General features: G+C 47.5%; 1 protein-coding gene across 1 annotated transcript; it reads right to left on the bottom strand.

The window, feature by feature from the left end:
- Positions 1-483: 483 nt before the first annotated feature.
- On the bottom strand, positions 484-14,928 carry LOC102575145 (embryonic pepsinogen-like). The gene is made up of 9 exons (XM_059717009.1): positions 14,845-14,928; positions 13,903-14,059; positions 11,041-11,158; positions 7,216-7,334; positions 6,068-6,267; positions 5,210-5,323; positions 3,447-3,591; positions 2,664-2,762; positions 484-1,548 (listed from the first exon to the last, which is right to left on the bottom strand). Exons 1-9 carry the CDS (start codon positions 14,859-14,861, stop codon positions 1,411-1,413), a joined length of 1,107 nt encoding a protein of 368 aa, XP_059572992.1. The 5' UTR covers positions 14,862-14,928; the 3' UTR covers positions 484-1,410.
- Positions 14,929-15,943: the final 1,015 nt, after the last annotated feature.

Genomic DNA, 15,943 nt, shown 5'->3' with positions numbered 1-15,943 from the left:
TTCAACCAGGTTCTTCATGTTCTACTCTTGATATTTCTCTTGAAATTATTCCTCTGGCATTTCCTAGGGATTTTCCCCAGGGCACAAATCTCAATCCAGAATCAGATTTTCTATGTCTTGACATTTGCAGTGATATGTGAGATCTGGGGGGTGAGGGCAGGGATGATCTTTTGTTCTTTGCTTTACAGAATATTTTCTACTTCTCATTTCAGGGCACATTGCTTTGTTGTTAGTATGTCAGATCTAGGATCCAGGCACTTTCAGTGGGTGATGGACAATAGAGAGATACACCACGTGAAGTGTTTCCATTAAAACTGCCCTGGTTTCAATTGCTCATTGCTCAATTGCTCATACTGAAATCTTCCCAGGTCTAAAAATAATTCCGCATAGTCTCAAAAAGGAAAAAAAGATCATTTCTATTGCTTTATTTGAGAAACCACTTTTGATCATGGAATCAAACCTGTTCCCTGGGGGTAACTGAGGAAGGAAATGTCAGAGCAAGGTTTGTGTGTACAACCATAACTGTGGTATTCCCTAACTTCCAAGTGCTTAATTAGGACAGCTTGAAGTTGCTTTTCGAAGTGTAGCTTTTCTTTTTAAAGTGTCAGCACTGATTGTGAATAGCACCTTAGTTCAAGGGAAGTCTCAAAGATGAAGGATGGTCCAGCGAGTGGATGCTAACTCAAGTTCAGTCCCCACCCATCACACACTTCCTTTGTGAGCTGGGACAAGTCATGAAGCATCTTTCTGCCTCCATCACACTCTGTAGCTGTGGATGATGGCACTGCCCTCTCTCACAAGGGTGGTGTTGTAATGGGGCGCTCAGATACTGTGGCAATAGTAACCAGGTAGGGGACAGCTTCTCAGATAATAAGAGCTATATAGCAGTGTTGACTTCAGTGGAGCAATGGCAGTTTACACCCACTGAGGATCTCATTCAAAGACTTCGGCAAAATTACTTACATGGTATGGTAGAAAGAGTTAGGGGAATTGAGTGTGGCTCTGTGAGCCTGTGGGAGGATATGCTTGTTTAGCAATTTGAAATGGGAAGTGTTTTGTGGCTTATTTTGTATACAAACGAATGTGTGGTCAAACAATTCTGAATCATTCCGACTTTCTTTATCTCTTGATAAGAAGGTTATCAACTGTACACCAGAGCAACTGTTTACAGAGACATAATCACATACTACTAAGACTTTACTATCTAGTTAAATAGAACCATACAATCATACAAAGAAGGACCAGAGGGGAATTGTAAAATCAGCAAGTCCGGTCCGCTGCCACAGGCAGGAGGTAATTGGGCTCAAATAAGCTGAACAAGGTGCTTGTCCAACCTCCTCTTGAACACCGAAATATAATTATGGTAAACTGAATACAGGATGAATCGTAGCACCTGTTGTTGGATGATGTTTAAACAGACTTGGCCAGACCAACCCTGTTGTTTTCCCTGTCAAAGATGGTGTAGTACTCCCTTATAAATACACCTCCCAAGATCCACAGGTTCGTATCCATTGCTTGAAAACTGCTAGTGCAATCTCCTTGACCAAACTAGATTTGGACAAAAAATAAACAAACATTAAAATCATTGGTAGGGAAGTCATATTTTTTTCCAGAGGAGTTGTTTCTTTCACTGTAATTCCCAACTTCTTTATTAACTCAAGTTTTACAGGGCAAAATTCTCCCACTGGCTCTGACTAGAGCAGCATTTGGCAATATTCGTTAGCAGCCAGCTGGAATGACCCAGCTTGGGTCTGACACCGGCTGGCGCTAGGACCTGGCTGCTGACACTACTTTACTCCCCTTGCTGTGGTGCAGGGGAAGCTCCCACTGCCTGGCCATGGCATGGGCAAAGCCCCTCCACCATCAGAATCCCACCAAAGCCCCCCAGCTCCACGGGCAGGTTTCCGTAGCTCCACAAGCTGATTGTAGCCCACAGGCCATAGGTTGCCAACTCCTGATCTAGTGAGTTGGCAGAGCCATTGTGGCTGGAGCACCAGCAAGGATTTAGAGCCTTAAAAATATAGTAGAGCAGAACATCAAGAGATCATCAAGTCAACCTTCTGCCCCAAGGTAAAACTGGATGAAGGCTAGCTTCAATGGATGTTTGCCTAACAACCTCTTGCATATTGAAGAGCTGTGATCTTGTTTTCCTCCTACCCTAGTCCCTTCTTTTCTAGACTAAAAAAGCCCACTTCTTTCAAGTTTTCGCCATAGGTCCTGAGTCCTAAACCTCTTAGGGTCTTTGTTGCTCTCCTCTGGACTCTTTGCAGCTTGTCTTCTTGAAGTACAATGTGCAGACCTAGACACAACACCCCTACTGATGCCTCATCACCACTGAGCTGAGCAGAACGACCACTCTTCCTGTCTTACATAGGATACTGTGAATACACTCCTCAGGCTGTACTTCAGACCTCTCCTAGGAAACCTGATACAAAGTCTCCTAATGTCAGTGTTTCTATTGATTTCAGTAGACTTTGGACCAGGCTACTAACTCCTTATCCCCAAAGCCTTCCCTCAAGCATGCTCCTTGCTCTGCTCCCCAAGCCCTTCCCCCTGAGCAGCTGTGCAATGGGAGGGGGCAGCTGAGCTGAGACTGAACCCAGTCCATTTAGCTGTGCCCCACTGTGCTACTGTGTCCCATGAAGAAAGGCTCCATATCATACCTTCTCAGTGTAGACTGAAGGAGGCAGAGGGAACTGGATCCCATGGATTACAAAGATGACATCAGGCATGCTGGGAATGTCATTGCAGTTGACATTATACTACAGAGCACCAAAAAAAAAAGAGTATCCATTTATGAAAGAAACAACACAGTCATTTTACAAGGCATGCAAAGATAGAGGGGCAGTCTCAAGCTAAGGGTCCTGGCGTCTGGGTGGTACTTGGATGGGAGATCACCCTGCAATCCTCTTTTTCAAACAAGAAGTCATGGCTGTATGCTTTGTGAAGAGTCAATTATAGAAACCGAATAAGGAGCAAGACTTAATTTGGTCCCACTGTCACTGCTGAGAAATAGATGGAACTAGGCAGAGTTTGGATTTAGGTTGTTTTGGCTACAAATTAGGCAGGCATTTGCTTGAAGACATCCTTGGTTTTCTCCAGAGATCATTCAGCCACATATGAGATGATCATTGATTTATATGTATAAAAGCCTTGATAAACTCAAGACTCTGGAGCTGTGGTAAGACATAAATCATTTTGTTGCCATGGCCCTATGTGAGATAAAGTATTTCTTTGGACCAATAGGAACTAGGAAACTAGAACAGAGAAGGTCCCACAGGAAACCCTAGCACCAACCAAGACCCTCAGGCTTTTTGCAGTGTTGCCTTTTCTGATTTCTAGTAAAGCCAAAGTTCAGGAAGTCAAGTGAGGCAGAGCCTTCTTCAGGGAATACCCCTTTGAGTGCAGGGTGTGGTGTGACAACAGGCTCCCACAAGGACTCTCACCTGCCCATGCTGTCCTGGAGTAGCTCCAATGATTTTCTGTAGGTTGATGACATCTGCTGCAGGCCCAGCCAAGAGAGAAGTGCCGGTATCAACAATAGCTTGGCAGCCAGATTCACAGGCGATCACCTTGCCGTTCACAATGATGCTGAATGATTGAAAACATAAACAAGGTGCTTGAACTTGAAATGGCAAGGATGCACAGGAGGCTGTAAAATTCTAGACCTTAACAACAGAACAAACAGCATTACTTCCTCAGGCTCAGGCCTCGAGTGGCTGACTCAGTAAATGCACTGTCCTTACACAAGCCAGCTCTCATTGACTTCATCCTGACTTCTGCCTGAACAAGGACTCCAGGAGCCTGGCCTCCATACAGTCAACTGCCATAGCATGAAATGTGCAGTCCAAAGCCCACTGAAGTCAAGAGGAGCCTTCCCACACCCGCTAAGGTTTGCAACAACCCCGACAAAAACTGACCCAGATTCCAGTCCAGCTCCTTTGGCATAACTGAACTATGCCAATTCATACAAGTTGAGGATCTGGAACAGGTCCACGCTCAGCTGGGGCTGATCCAGCTCCAAGCTCCAGCTGGAGGTGATCAGGGCCCTGACTGTGTGATCCACAGGGCCCTCAAGAAGAGGTCCCACCCAAACTGGCCTACATAAGCTCAGATCTCCCAGCAGACGGCTGTCTGAGCACCTAGACTGCTTTGTGTGTCTCCTGGGCTGCTTGGAACCTCGCTGACCTGCCCGACTGCTTGCGTTCGCCTAGATCCTGAATCCTGCCTCATCTGAACCTGTGCCTTGTCCTTACCAGCCCCTTGCACTGCCTTAACCTGTGCTTCTCTACTACTATGCCTGTCTGATCCCATCTTGGACTGGTTTTCCTGCCCTGCCTGTTACTGAGTGGTCCTGTCCTTGGCTTGGGCTTGCTGGTACAACCAAGGTTCTTCTTTGGCCCTGAATTCATTGCTGCTTTGGACTCAAATTGATATCTAGCTTTGGAATCAATTGCATTGGACCACTGTGAGTGGAAAGCCACTATAAAGCAGGGACTACATTGCTTTGAGATGGCGAGGGTCAATGATGAGCTAGAGAAGAGGAATTAGAGACTGGTACTCGGCATGCCAGTGCAAGCTCAATCGAGTTTGTATGTGCAACTTCCTGAAGGATCTGCCTGTCATGCATCGGACTCCTCAGCCACTCCAGAAGCTGTGGTGGTACCCAGTAACCTACCAAGATTGCAATCCCCATGGTCTCCTGTGACCAATGGCTGCCAGTGATTGATAGCTGACGTGACTTTAGTGCTAAATATATTCCTGCTCTAGCATGTCCCCCTGGACTACCAGCCCACACCAGTCCAACCTTATGTGTGCCCTGTCTATCCTACCACATATCCAGAATGGAGATGATAGCAGAAGATCTTTATAGTGATTACTGTAAGTCCACAGAAATGTGAAGTGACATCTTCATGATCACCCAGCCAGTCAGTGCGAAGATTGGGCACAGATTGGTTTCCTAAATTCCAGGCAGATGGGGCCTAGGGCCAAATTTACAAAGGTATTTAGGCACCCAAAGATGCCCATAGCACCTAGTAGGATTTACATCAGGGCCTAATGGGGTTAGGCCCCACTAATGTCCTGACTCCTAAAGTCAACATGATTTAGGTATTAATGCAGGAAAAATAATTTTGGGGTTTATAGTTGTAACTGTGGAAGTGTACCAAAGACCATCATAGTTATTTAATCACCTTTGTGTGTTACATACCTGTCCATTGAGATCTGCCAATAGCTCTGGTAAGGGACAGGGATCCAGTGGATAGGGCCAGTACAGTAAGATTCATCAATTCCCCCCAAAATGACCACACTACCAGTTTGGTCTCTAAAAACGACAAATGCACATAATTACTTGAAATACCGATATGTTAGGTGATATAGAAACACAGAAACTAAAAAAGACAGTCCCTTTGCCAAAGAAGTACAGTCTCAGTAATGAACCATTTCTAAAAATAATTGCTTTCCTTCAAAAAACAGGAAAAATTGTGCATTTGTTTCTAACTGAAACATTTCAGAGAAATGATCAATTTAAGAATGTTCCCACCAGCAAGACCATCACTCCTTTTTCACCATTTGCTATTCTTCTGTTTAAAATTCTTTAAGTCATGTAGTAGGGGCAGCAGAGTTTGACTTAGGTTGCCAATCAAACATCTTAACAGCTGGTGAATAGTTTAGCTCTCCTAGGATATTTTTCACTAGGGGTCTGAGAGTGCTTTCAACAGCAGTATCCCCATTTTATAGAGCAAGAAACAAAGGCACACAGAAGAAGATTGTCATGCACCAGGTCACATAGCTAGTCAGGCCAGGATGAAACTCAGGCTAGCACTGTAATCACTGCTTCCTAAAGAGTCACTGGGAACAGCCCATGGACAGGGAACAGGACTTTGTTTCAATGAACAGGCAATGTGTTCTCATTGACCGTACACCAGCCATATTCTTGGTTCTACCACTGGTGATGGGTGGCCGTAGGCAAGTCATTGCACCTCCAGGATAATGACTTGGATGATCCAGAGTCCTGCCCCACACTCCTATGGAAATACATTACTTCCATGTTTAGAAAGTCACTTACTGACTGAGGTACACTGAAAACAAGGGCTGCTGCACCACGTTCTTGGTCATCATGTTATCAAAGACAGGAAAAAGCCCATCAGCAGCTTGATCTGGATAAGCCATGCCCAGGATCCCATCAAAATTACTGTAGAAGAAAATGGGTCCTGGTTCACTGGTGCTCAGTGCTAACTGCTGGTTGGTGTTGCTGAAGGAGGAGACCTGGGAAAGAGATGGATCAGTTCTTTAGCTCCTTATCTGGCAAGAAAACCACTGAACTGATGGGTATTTGAAGGAAATGTCATATAAAAGCAATGCTGAGTGGGTAAGGCTGCTCTCACAAGAGTGGGTTTTTGCTGTTCAGTGCTTCACCCATCCTGAGAGCAGGAGAGACAGTTTACACACACGCAACTTGAGTACTCATGGAGTCATTTACTTTGGTTTTCATTCCTCTTCTGGGGCAGCTCTGACCAGTGAAGCTATCTCCCCTACCACTGAGGGACCAGACACAGCAACAGCACTTACTGTGTGTAGCTCGCTTGAAAGAGTCGGTTATGTATCCACTCTTTGAGGTACTCACAGCTCTTAATGCTTGAAGATGTGTTGGAGAATTCACTGGAGATATTCACTTTAGAAAAGACAGACTGGCAGGGCTCTGGGGGATGGCAGAGTGGATAATGTGCTTGCAGAATGGTCCCTTCCCCCTAATTGCAAAGATGCTGGTTTAGCACTGGGGGGATGGCCTTTACGACTGTTTGTCCACTCACTTCTGGTACCACCTCTGTGGAGAGCTATATAAGAAGGGAGCCAAAGAAACCAGTGCTCCTATGGGGTGTGAAAGAGGCAATACTTGTACTGTGAGTATACTCTGCATGGGCCTATGGCCTGGGCAGAGGGCAGCTAGTTGTTCTAACCCCATTGGTGAGCAAGCGATGAGCTTATAGGCTAGGGACAGACCTTAAGTTGGTTTAAGTGACTAGAAACTGGTTTAAATCTGTAACAGAAGAGATGTTCAGGGCATAGCAGCCAGTAGGTAAGTGGCTTTACTGAGAGACTCGTCTCCTCCAGAGTGAAAGCCCCAGCAGGTGTAAGCTGGCACAGTGCCACCCCATTTGTGAATCACTGAAAGAATAGGGAGGTCTGTATCCTTTCTGCTGCATTAGTACTTACTAACACTGTATCATATCCCACAACCCCGGCCATGCTGCCTGTGCCATATTGAATGGATATGCTGGTCCCTGTGCCATGGTAGGTGGAAGATTTTGACGGATCAAACCTCCGGTGATTTTCTGAAAAAGAATATTTAGAAAAAGCATCAGCATCCAGCCCTACTATAAAGAAGATGATAAAGCTCAGCACATAACTGTGTAGTGCAATAGTCAACACTGTTAACTAGGGGGCCCTATTCGATTTGGATTAGGATTCAGACCGAATCACGGACAGTGATTCGATTAGTTGATTCAGATCACTGTCCCTGATTCGATTCAGCTGAATCCAAATCTGAAGATTCGATGCTGATTCTGAGAATCGGCGATTCAGCCACAGACACAGATTTAAATTAGGGGTGTGCGAAGTTAGCCCTATTTGATTTGACTTCAGATTCAGCCTGAATCAGGGTCAGGGATTCAAATTGTTGATTCAGATCACTGTCCTTGATTTGATTCGGCTGAATCTGAATCTGAAGATTTGATGCTAATTTGCAGAATCAACAATTTGGCCACAGAAACAGCTTAAAATTTTTATTCTACATACCTCAAGGTACCAGCGCTGTTTGTGAATGCTGCAATGCTGGGGTGGCTGGAGCATCCTATGTGCTCGACGGCAAACCTGGAAGTATTTCTGGTCCACTTCTGGGTCTGCCGGAGAGTGCGCGGGGGGGACCCCCCATGCTCCCCTGATTTGGCGATCAACCATGGGGGGACCCCCAATGCCCCCCCAGACCTAGGAGGCCCCATTCACCGAGCCAGTGAGGTGTCCTGGCATGCTCCCCAGAGGACCCAGAAGTGGACTGGAAGTGCTTCTGGTCCACTTCCAGGTCTACTGCCAAGCACGCAGGGGAATCCCCCCACCCCTTCTGTGGGACACTACATCCGCCCCACCATCGCAGCATTCATGAGCCGCCTACTACCTGGAGGCATGTAGAAAAAACATTTCAAGCTGTGACTATGCCCGAATCTCCCTGAATCGATTCAGAGGGTTCCGATTCGATTCGGAGAGATTAAAGGGTCCTCTGATTCGATATGGATTTGGAGATTCAGCCACTGAATTGGACTGAATCTTCGCTGAATCAAAACAAGGCCCAAAGCTTTGCACAGCCCTAATGTTAACTTCATGTTCTGCATTGATAAGAACTTAGTAATATCTAAGGTATTTCTTTGGTCTCTTCCCACCTAACATGTTTTTCTTGCATCAAACACCTGTTCTTCCCCCACTCCCCCAAATCAGGGTGTGTATATTAAGGAGGGAAGCTGGATTTCTGCATGAAGTAGAAGCCCCCTGCTCTGATTTATTCTCCAAAATCAGCTGCTCAGCAGCAGCACTGGAATTTCTTTTCGGGCAGGTGAGGGAGTCAATTGATTTAATGGTGCATTGTTCTTCACTCAACAGATGTTAATATTCATCTCTCTCTTTCTCTCTCTCTCCCTCCCTCTCTCTCGTTAATGGTCTTGATTTCCATCCATTAATCAAGCTATCCTTCTGGCAGTTTAGTTGTCTGCTAGTTACTTCTCATGTCACAGCTTTTTACAGAATTTTTAGCTCTGTCCCAGCCATATGATGCCATAATCCTGGAAATCTTTTTTTCTTCATTTTTGCCTTCCCAAAGACAAGGTGAATATTATTCCAGGGCACGTTGTATATGAGAATATGTGGTAGCATTATAGTACCTCACAATCTTTAATGCATTTATTCTCATAGCTTCCCTCTGGGGAAGGGCAGGGCAGTGCCGTTAGTCTTCTGGGGATGAAAAGGGGATAAGTGATTCACCCGTGGTTACACTGGAATTCTCTGTCAGCCAGGTTTGAGCCTGAAGGCGCAGACAGAAGTGCAGTTTCCTACTGTAACTGAGAACAACAATCTCCCGAAACCAATTACCGCTTGCCGCCATGGTGCCCCCAACCAGTTGCGGGAGTCACCAGTTGTTCATGCTACAACTGATTTCTCCTGGCAAAGGCCTCTCCTCCCTCCCAGTCTGTCCCTCTTTCACAATGGGAGGGGGAAAAGGGGGCAAAGGGAGCTCATTCTAGGGGTTACCCAGCTTCATGGGGACTCCAATACACCCACCCCACCCTACAGCAGGGGCTGAAAACCCCCAGACCTAACTCCCTCTGCTTCCTTTCCTACCTCCCATTCTGAAAACAGGCTGGGAGGCACTGCAGACAGAAGCTGTAGAAGATACTCTGTTTGACATGTCTTCATCTTACCCCTTATGCAATAAGGGATCAAATTTTTCCCAATTATCCATTTTTGTAGCTGTCTGCAGCCATACACCTATGTTTGGTCATGGCTATAAACTGCTTTCTGTGACTGGATTGGCTGAAAATGGTCACTTCTGTCTGTGCCCCGAATCACCATCTAATGCCTTAACCTCTGACATCTCTGCAAATAGGACAATCCACCAGAATGAGAGAAGAACAAGACAGGCACAGAGATAATACTGTGCACATGAAAACAAGCCTACCTAGAGGACTTCTCGATATTCAAATTTCAGTCCCTGTTCCAAAGCACCTATTTAGTCTTGTTGAAATTCAAAGGACTGCACTTACGCATAAGAGTTTGCAGATTTGGAGTCCCCTTTCCCAACCTTTATTGGCATCTGTACATTGACATGGTATCTAGATCCCCACTCTTACAAACAATAATTTATCAATTTAAGATGAGCTCAGGAGATGTCTATCCCAGGTTATGCATCTTGGGCAACTGCTAACTATACAGCTCAAACCTTGGAAGCTCACCTTTGCCTAAAACACCCACAAGTGGGCATCCTTCAGCTTTCCCGGGAAGCTACTTTGGTCTCAAGTCATCCATGTTTGTTCAAGCACAAGGTCCAGAGATTTTACTGAGCCCACTCTGACAGCCACTCCCCCTCTCTCATGACAAGGGTGACCCAGCTCAGACACTCAGCCGGCTACGACTGTGGGCAGTTTCTCAGGGCGAGTGAGGAGTAATTCTTTTAGACCCTCTCTCCTGCTGTGCAGTTCCCTAGGACTTAACCAGTGAGTGCACCTAAATGCGTGGTTCAGGCGCCACAGCCTATTTTATTGTGCATTGAAGTGTTATGTAAAAAAAAATGCAATCATGCTAATGTGCAGTAAAATAAACTACTGTGCATTAAGCATCACTTTAAAATGTATGCTTATGGTACTGCGCATTAGGATGACTAATGCGCATTTATTTAGTACCTCACATTGGAGGTACTAAATTTAATGCACATTAGGAAAAGCACATTAATGCTTGTGGAGATACACCCAGTATCATAAACTCCACCTACACATGGGCTTAACTTTACTTGCATACATAATCCCATTAAAACAAGGAAGACAACCAGCACTGTGGGTAGAATCAAGCATATTCATAAGGTAGTGATTCCCTGTGGCATCCTGGAGTGCCTTGAGATCCAGGGCTATGGGTTGCCACACATTGTTAGCACTGCTAGGTGTGCACACCTTATTGGGAAGGTAAACCCAGAGATTTCGGTTAGAATACAAAGTTTTATAACTCTTTCTAAGATCTAAATTCTTTGCAGCAGAAGAATTGCTCCAATATTTTTCTGTAATCAAAAAGAGTGAAAGCTAAGAGCTGGTATTTTGTTAGGAGTGTCTTGAGCCTAAAAAGATTGAGAACTAGTGGCAGAGTCTCACAATGGGAGTTAGCTGTGAAATGGGCATTAAAAACAGGTGTCCTGAGTGGCAGCTATAGGGTCTCTCACACAATCTGTTCCATCACAACATATTAAAGGAGTAGCGTAGATTGGGCAGGAAGGATTCAGTTACTTACGGCAGGCTGCACTCTTGCAGTTGGTGGAGGGAAGCCAGAGGTTGGATGAACCGGTATCAAATACAACGCTGAACTCCTGAGGGGGGGTCCCGATGTAGATTGTTCCATAGTACTCTGTCTGTTCAGGTAAGAGCGACAACAATGGTTCCCAGCAGCTAGTTATACATACATGTGTGACCTCTACATGGAAAATACTTCACTTCAAGCATATGAATAAGCACCAAAGGCCAGAGCCAATAAAGGACCTAAGCATCTGGGCAAATCTCACTTTAGGCACCTAGTCCAAACTTATCAAGGGAAAGCCCCTTCTCAACTGCTGCCTCATATTGCATGTGCCTGAATTCTGGGAGTGCTCCTGTTAGTGACCTAAAAGCTCCGAGGCATTGAGGCTATACCCCTGCAACTGTCTCAGGTTTGCCATGTGCAGCATTTATATGGGCGTACAGGACAGCAGCAAATTGAGCCAGGCTGCTGCAGCCCCCTGGTAGTCAGCCTGCCAGCCTGGAGCTGCTCTGCCCTGGCTCAACATGCTACAGAGGGGCTGGCTGTGGCACAAAGTTGCTATAGTGTAGGGCTAGTTGGCAGGGAACCCCCTGCACTGTAGCACCCTCATGCCCCAGGCAGCATAGGTCCCTATCTACATATGCACTGTGGCACACCACATAACTCTGTCACAGGAGAGTACTTGTGTTGGGCAGTACTGTCCTACAGCACAGTTAATCGGTTTACTCCAGTGTAATAGCACAGCATGTGTAGACAGTGATGCTTCAGTGTGGGGCTACCTAGTCAACTCTGAAGTAGAGCGCTCTAGGGCTAGCTATGCAAAGCTTTGGGTGGTGATTCGATTTGGAGGAGATTTGGCCCGATTCAGTGCCCGGATCTCCAAATCTGAATCGAATCAGGGGATCAATTAAAAGGTCTGAAGCAATTCAAAGGTCTCTGAATCTTTGGAAAAGATTCGGAGAGCTTTGGTGATGCAGGCATTCCCTGGTGGCTGCAACAGGGAGCTGCAGCCGACTCCGAGCTGGTAAGTACAGGTGCGGAGGGAGGGGACCATGGGGGGACCCCTGCCAGCCCCCATCCCCTGCCTGCTCCCCCAGCCACCCTGACCCCTGCCCGCTCCCCCAGACCCCCATGGGTGCCCCACCCCGGCCCAGCTCCCAGTCCTTTAAAGAAAAGCCCCAGTGCTCACCAGGTGCTGCTGGGCAGGGGGCAATCCCCGCTGCCCCCCACTGTCCCACGCTGCATGGGGGGCTCTGCATAAGCCCCCCTGACCCCTCCCCCCGCTCCCCCAGATCCCCCCCCCCCCACAGCTACCCCACCTGCTGCAGCTCCAGCCCTTTAAGAAAAAAAAAGACAAAAGCCCTGGGACTCACCAGTCCTGCAGCAACCTTGGAGCTTAGGGGGCTCATGCAGAGCCCCCCACATGGCATGGGGAAGTGGAGGGCAGCGGGGATTACCCAGTGCCAGCAGGAGCAATGAGTCTGGGGTTATTTATTTATTTTTTCTTCAAAGGTCAGAGCCGTGGCAGGTGGGGCAGCCACGGGGGGTGGCGGGGAGGGGGCTCATGCAGAGCCCCCATGCAGCATGGGACACTGGGGAGCAGCGGGGATCGCCTCCCAACCTGGCAGCAAGAGCCAGGAACTGGGGCGGTGGGGCAGCCATTGCTGGCTTGGGGGAGGGGTGGGGCATGGGCCTGGCCTGGCTGATTCGGAGATTCGGCAGCAGCTCAATCTCCAAATCAGGCTCAGCCGAATTGAATCGGGACAGTGATTTGAATCACCGAATCAAATCACTGTGCCCTGAATTGGCCGAATCCGAATCCAAAGTGAATACTAGCCACTTCGCACACGCCTAGACCGCACATGTAGATGCCCCCACTGAGTCATCAGAGCAGAGCTGGCCTTTGAGGAGGGCAAATGAGGCAGCTACCCTGGACATTGTGCTGAGCAGTAGCCACACACTGCAATGAGCCTCAGCTCCACTTTTTGGACTACAAGGCAGAAGAACTGCAGTTGAAACATGGAAAAAATCAGATTGAAAAAGGCTTTTCCTCTTGTGTTTTACATTGTCTCAGACAAGTTGGCTGCTCCATCTGCAACCGTGGTTGTAGCCATTAGCATTCTTCTGATACTGTTCATCACGGTTGCAAGCACTCAACAGTTTCCAACATGAGTCTGATAAACAACCATGTAAGATCAAACATGTGCGAAGAACAACGTCATGGTTTGATCGAGGGTGGAATAGCACAGTGAGCCAATGACCCCTACTGGTCTTTGCTGCAAAAAGCCGTAGAAGTCTTGCTTCAAAGCTGAATGATCCCGTCCATACCACCTGAGCATCTTTCAATAACACCAGCAATTTCACCGGGACAGGAACGGATACATGCAGCAGGGAAAGCATGTGAACCACAGCTTATTTCCAAATACCAACATTACATATTGTCTTGCGTACAACATGCAGCCTTTCCCAAAAGCTAGCATGGGAAATTGCAGTGTGACTTATGAGGGAAATACAGTAAGAGCCGTTTCTGCCAGTTACTGAGCAGAAATGAAAGTAAAACCTGCACTCACAGAGAGCAGAACAATGAGCAGGCCGGGCCCCTCCGCTGCTGCTATTCAATTACTTATTACAAGGGAAGCTCTTCTTTTCCTTTAATCTGCCTTTTCTAAATCAGGGTGCATATTTTATTCCAGGGCATTTTGTATGTGAGAAAATGTGGTGATAGGGGCTTTGGTCTATATTGACAGGCTGAGCTACCCACCCAATGCATCAGCCTTGGGATCCCAAGGAAACCTGTAATGCAACCATAATGTACCTCCCACCCTGAAGCAAATAAATTGTAGCAGAGCATAAACTCACATCCAAGTAGTTCAAGAGTGGCTCAGAGACCCCCTGGGAACCAGACGAGCGTGCATATTTGGTGCTGATGTCATAGTGGTGGTGCTTCAGGAAGTCTTCCAGCAAGCCCTTTTCCAGCAGGAGTTGCCTCATCTTCCTCCCTCTCTGCAAACGTATCCTTGTGTGCAAAAAGAAAAACCAACAACCATGATCCCCAATCACTAATGCCCTACAACACACTTTTCTTGTGCTCTGAGCCTGAGAGAAACAGTTTGCATTAAAGCCATCAACTCCCACATCATTCGCAATGGGTTTCCTTATTCGGCTGATGGAATCAACATTTTAAATGGACTGAAATACTCCTCTGCTTATCAAGCGTGGGTATAGTCTCACCATGGCCAGAACAAGCGTCTTCTCCATTTGGAGTGGCCTTGTCCCTCTCATAACTTCCCATCTCTTCCCAGACCTCATCTGAAAAGAGATCTTTTCTCCTTCCCATGTTTAAGCTTTTTACTAGGCCTGTGCAAAGCGGCTAGTATTCGCTTCAGATTCGGCCGATTTGGGGGACAGTGATTTGATTTGATGATTTGAATCACTGTCCCCATTAGATTTGGCTGACTCTGATTTGGAGATTCAGCAGCAGCCGAAACTCCGAATCTTCAAATTGGCCAAGCCAGGCCCATCCCCCACCCCTCTCCCAACCTGGCAATGGCTGCCCCAGCTCCTGGCACGTGGGGAAAAAAAAGCCCCAGCTCATGAGGTGCTGCTGGGCTGCTGTCCCCCCACTGCCCCACGCTGCATGGGGGGCTCTGCATGAGCCCCCTGACCCCCCCCCCCAGCTCCCCCATGGGTGCCCTGCCTGCGCCACCTCTGGCCCTTTAAGAACCCCCCCCTCAAAAACACCCCGGGTCTCACTGCTCCTGCCGGCGCAGTTGATCCCCACTGCCCCCCATTGCCCCACACCATGTGTGCATATGCATGAGCCCCCAAAGCCTCCAGGCTGCACCAGGAGCGGTGAGTCCTGGGGCTTTTCTCGGCTTTTCTTTTTCTTAAAGAGGCGGAGCTGGCCCAGGTGCGGCACCCATGGTGGGGCTGGGGGAGCAGGGTGGGGCGGGAGTTCATGCAGAGCCCCCCATGCAGCGTGGGGTAGTGGGGGGCAGCAGGGATTGCCCCCCCCCCCACCCTGGAAGCACCTGGTGAGCACCAGGGCTTTTCTTTAAAAGGGCTGGCAGGGGGGGTGGGGGGGGTCTCCCCATGGTCCCCTCCGCCTTCCCCCAGGCCCACCCCCCCCACCCCTGGTAAGTACCAGGGCTATACTTACCTGCTGCAGCTGACTGGGACTGCCCAAATCATCAAAGCTCTCCAAATCCTTGCCAAAAATTTGGAGAGCTTTGAATCAATTCGGACCTTTAAATTGGTCCCTGATTCAATTCGGATTTGGAGATTCAGCCACCGAATTGGGCCGAATCTCCTCCGAACCGGATCACCACCTGAAGCTTCACACGGCCCTACTTTTTACATTTCTTATCCCTCTGTTGTTAAATTAAATGACCTGGGAGTCAGAAAGGACCATTAGATCATTTTATCAACATCCTTCCCTTTCCTTTTTTTTATAAACAAGCTAGTTAGCAGCAGCAGATGAAGGAGAAGTGGTAAAACAGGAACTTGCCTGATAAAGCCTTCCGAGAGAGCAAAAAGAGCACAGAAAACCACGAGAAACTTCATCCTTCTGTTTCTGCAGAGGCTGCTACAGATGCTGAGCTGTTGAACATAACTTGCCTTCTTTTATAATCTGAGGTTGACTCTCCTCAGGGGGGACCTCCAGGAAGTCAGATTACAAGAGAAATTCCAACTCAGGCTGGTGATAGCAGATCACTCCGCAAACACCCCAACAGCTGACCAAGGCCTAACCCCAAAGCACACAATTTCTAATACCAGTACAGTGCACTGAAGAACAGTGCCTGTGTTACCTGCTGCAGCAGACTGTGCCTGTGATAATCAGTTGGAGTGTTTTTATCTTTTGCTGATTTATACTTCCCTTTTTTCAGTTTAAATTTCCTCC

Source organism: Alligator mississippiensis, chromosome 14 (assembly GCF_030867095.1).
Source record: "Alligator mississippiensis isolate rAllMis1 chromosome 14, rAllMis1, whole genome shotgun sequence".
In the NCBI taxonomy this organism is placed as follows: Eukaryota; Metazoa; Chordata; order Crocodylia; family Alligatoridae; genus Alligator; species Alligator mississippiensis.
This window is presented reverse-complemented; position numbering and strand designations above follow the sequence as displayed.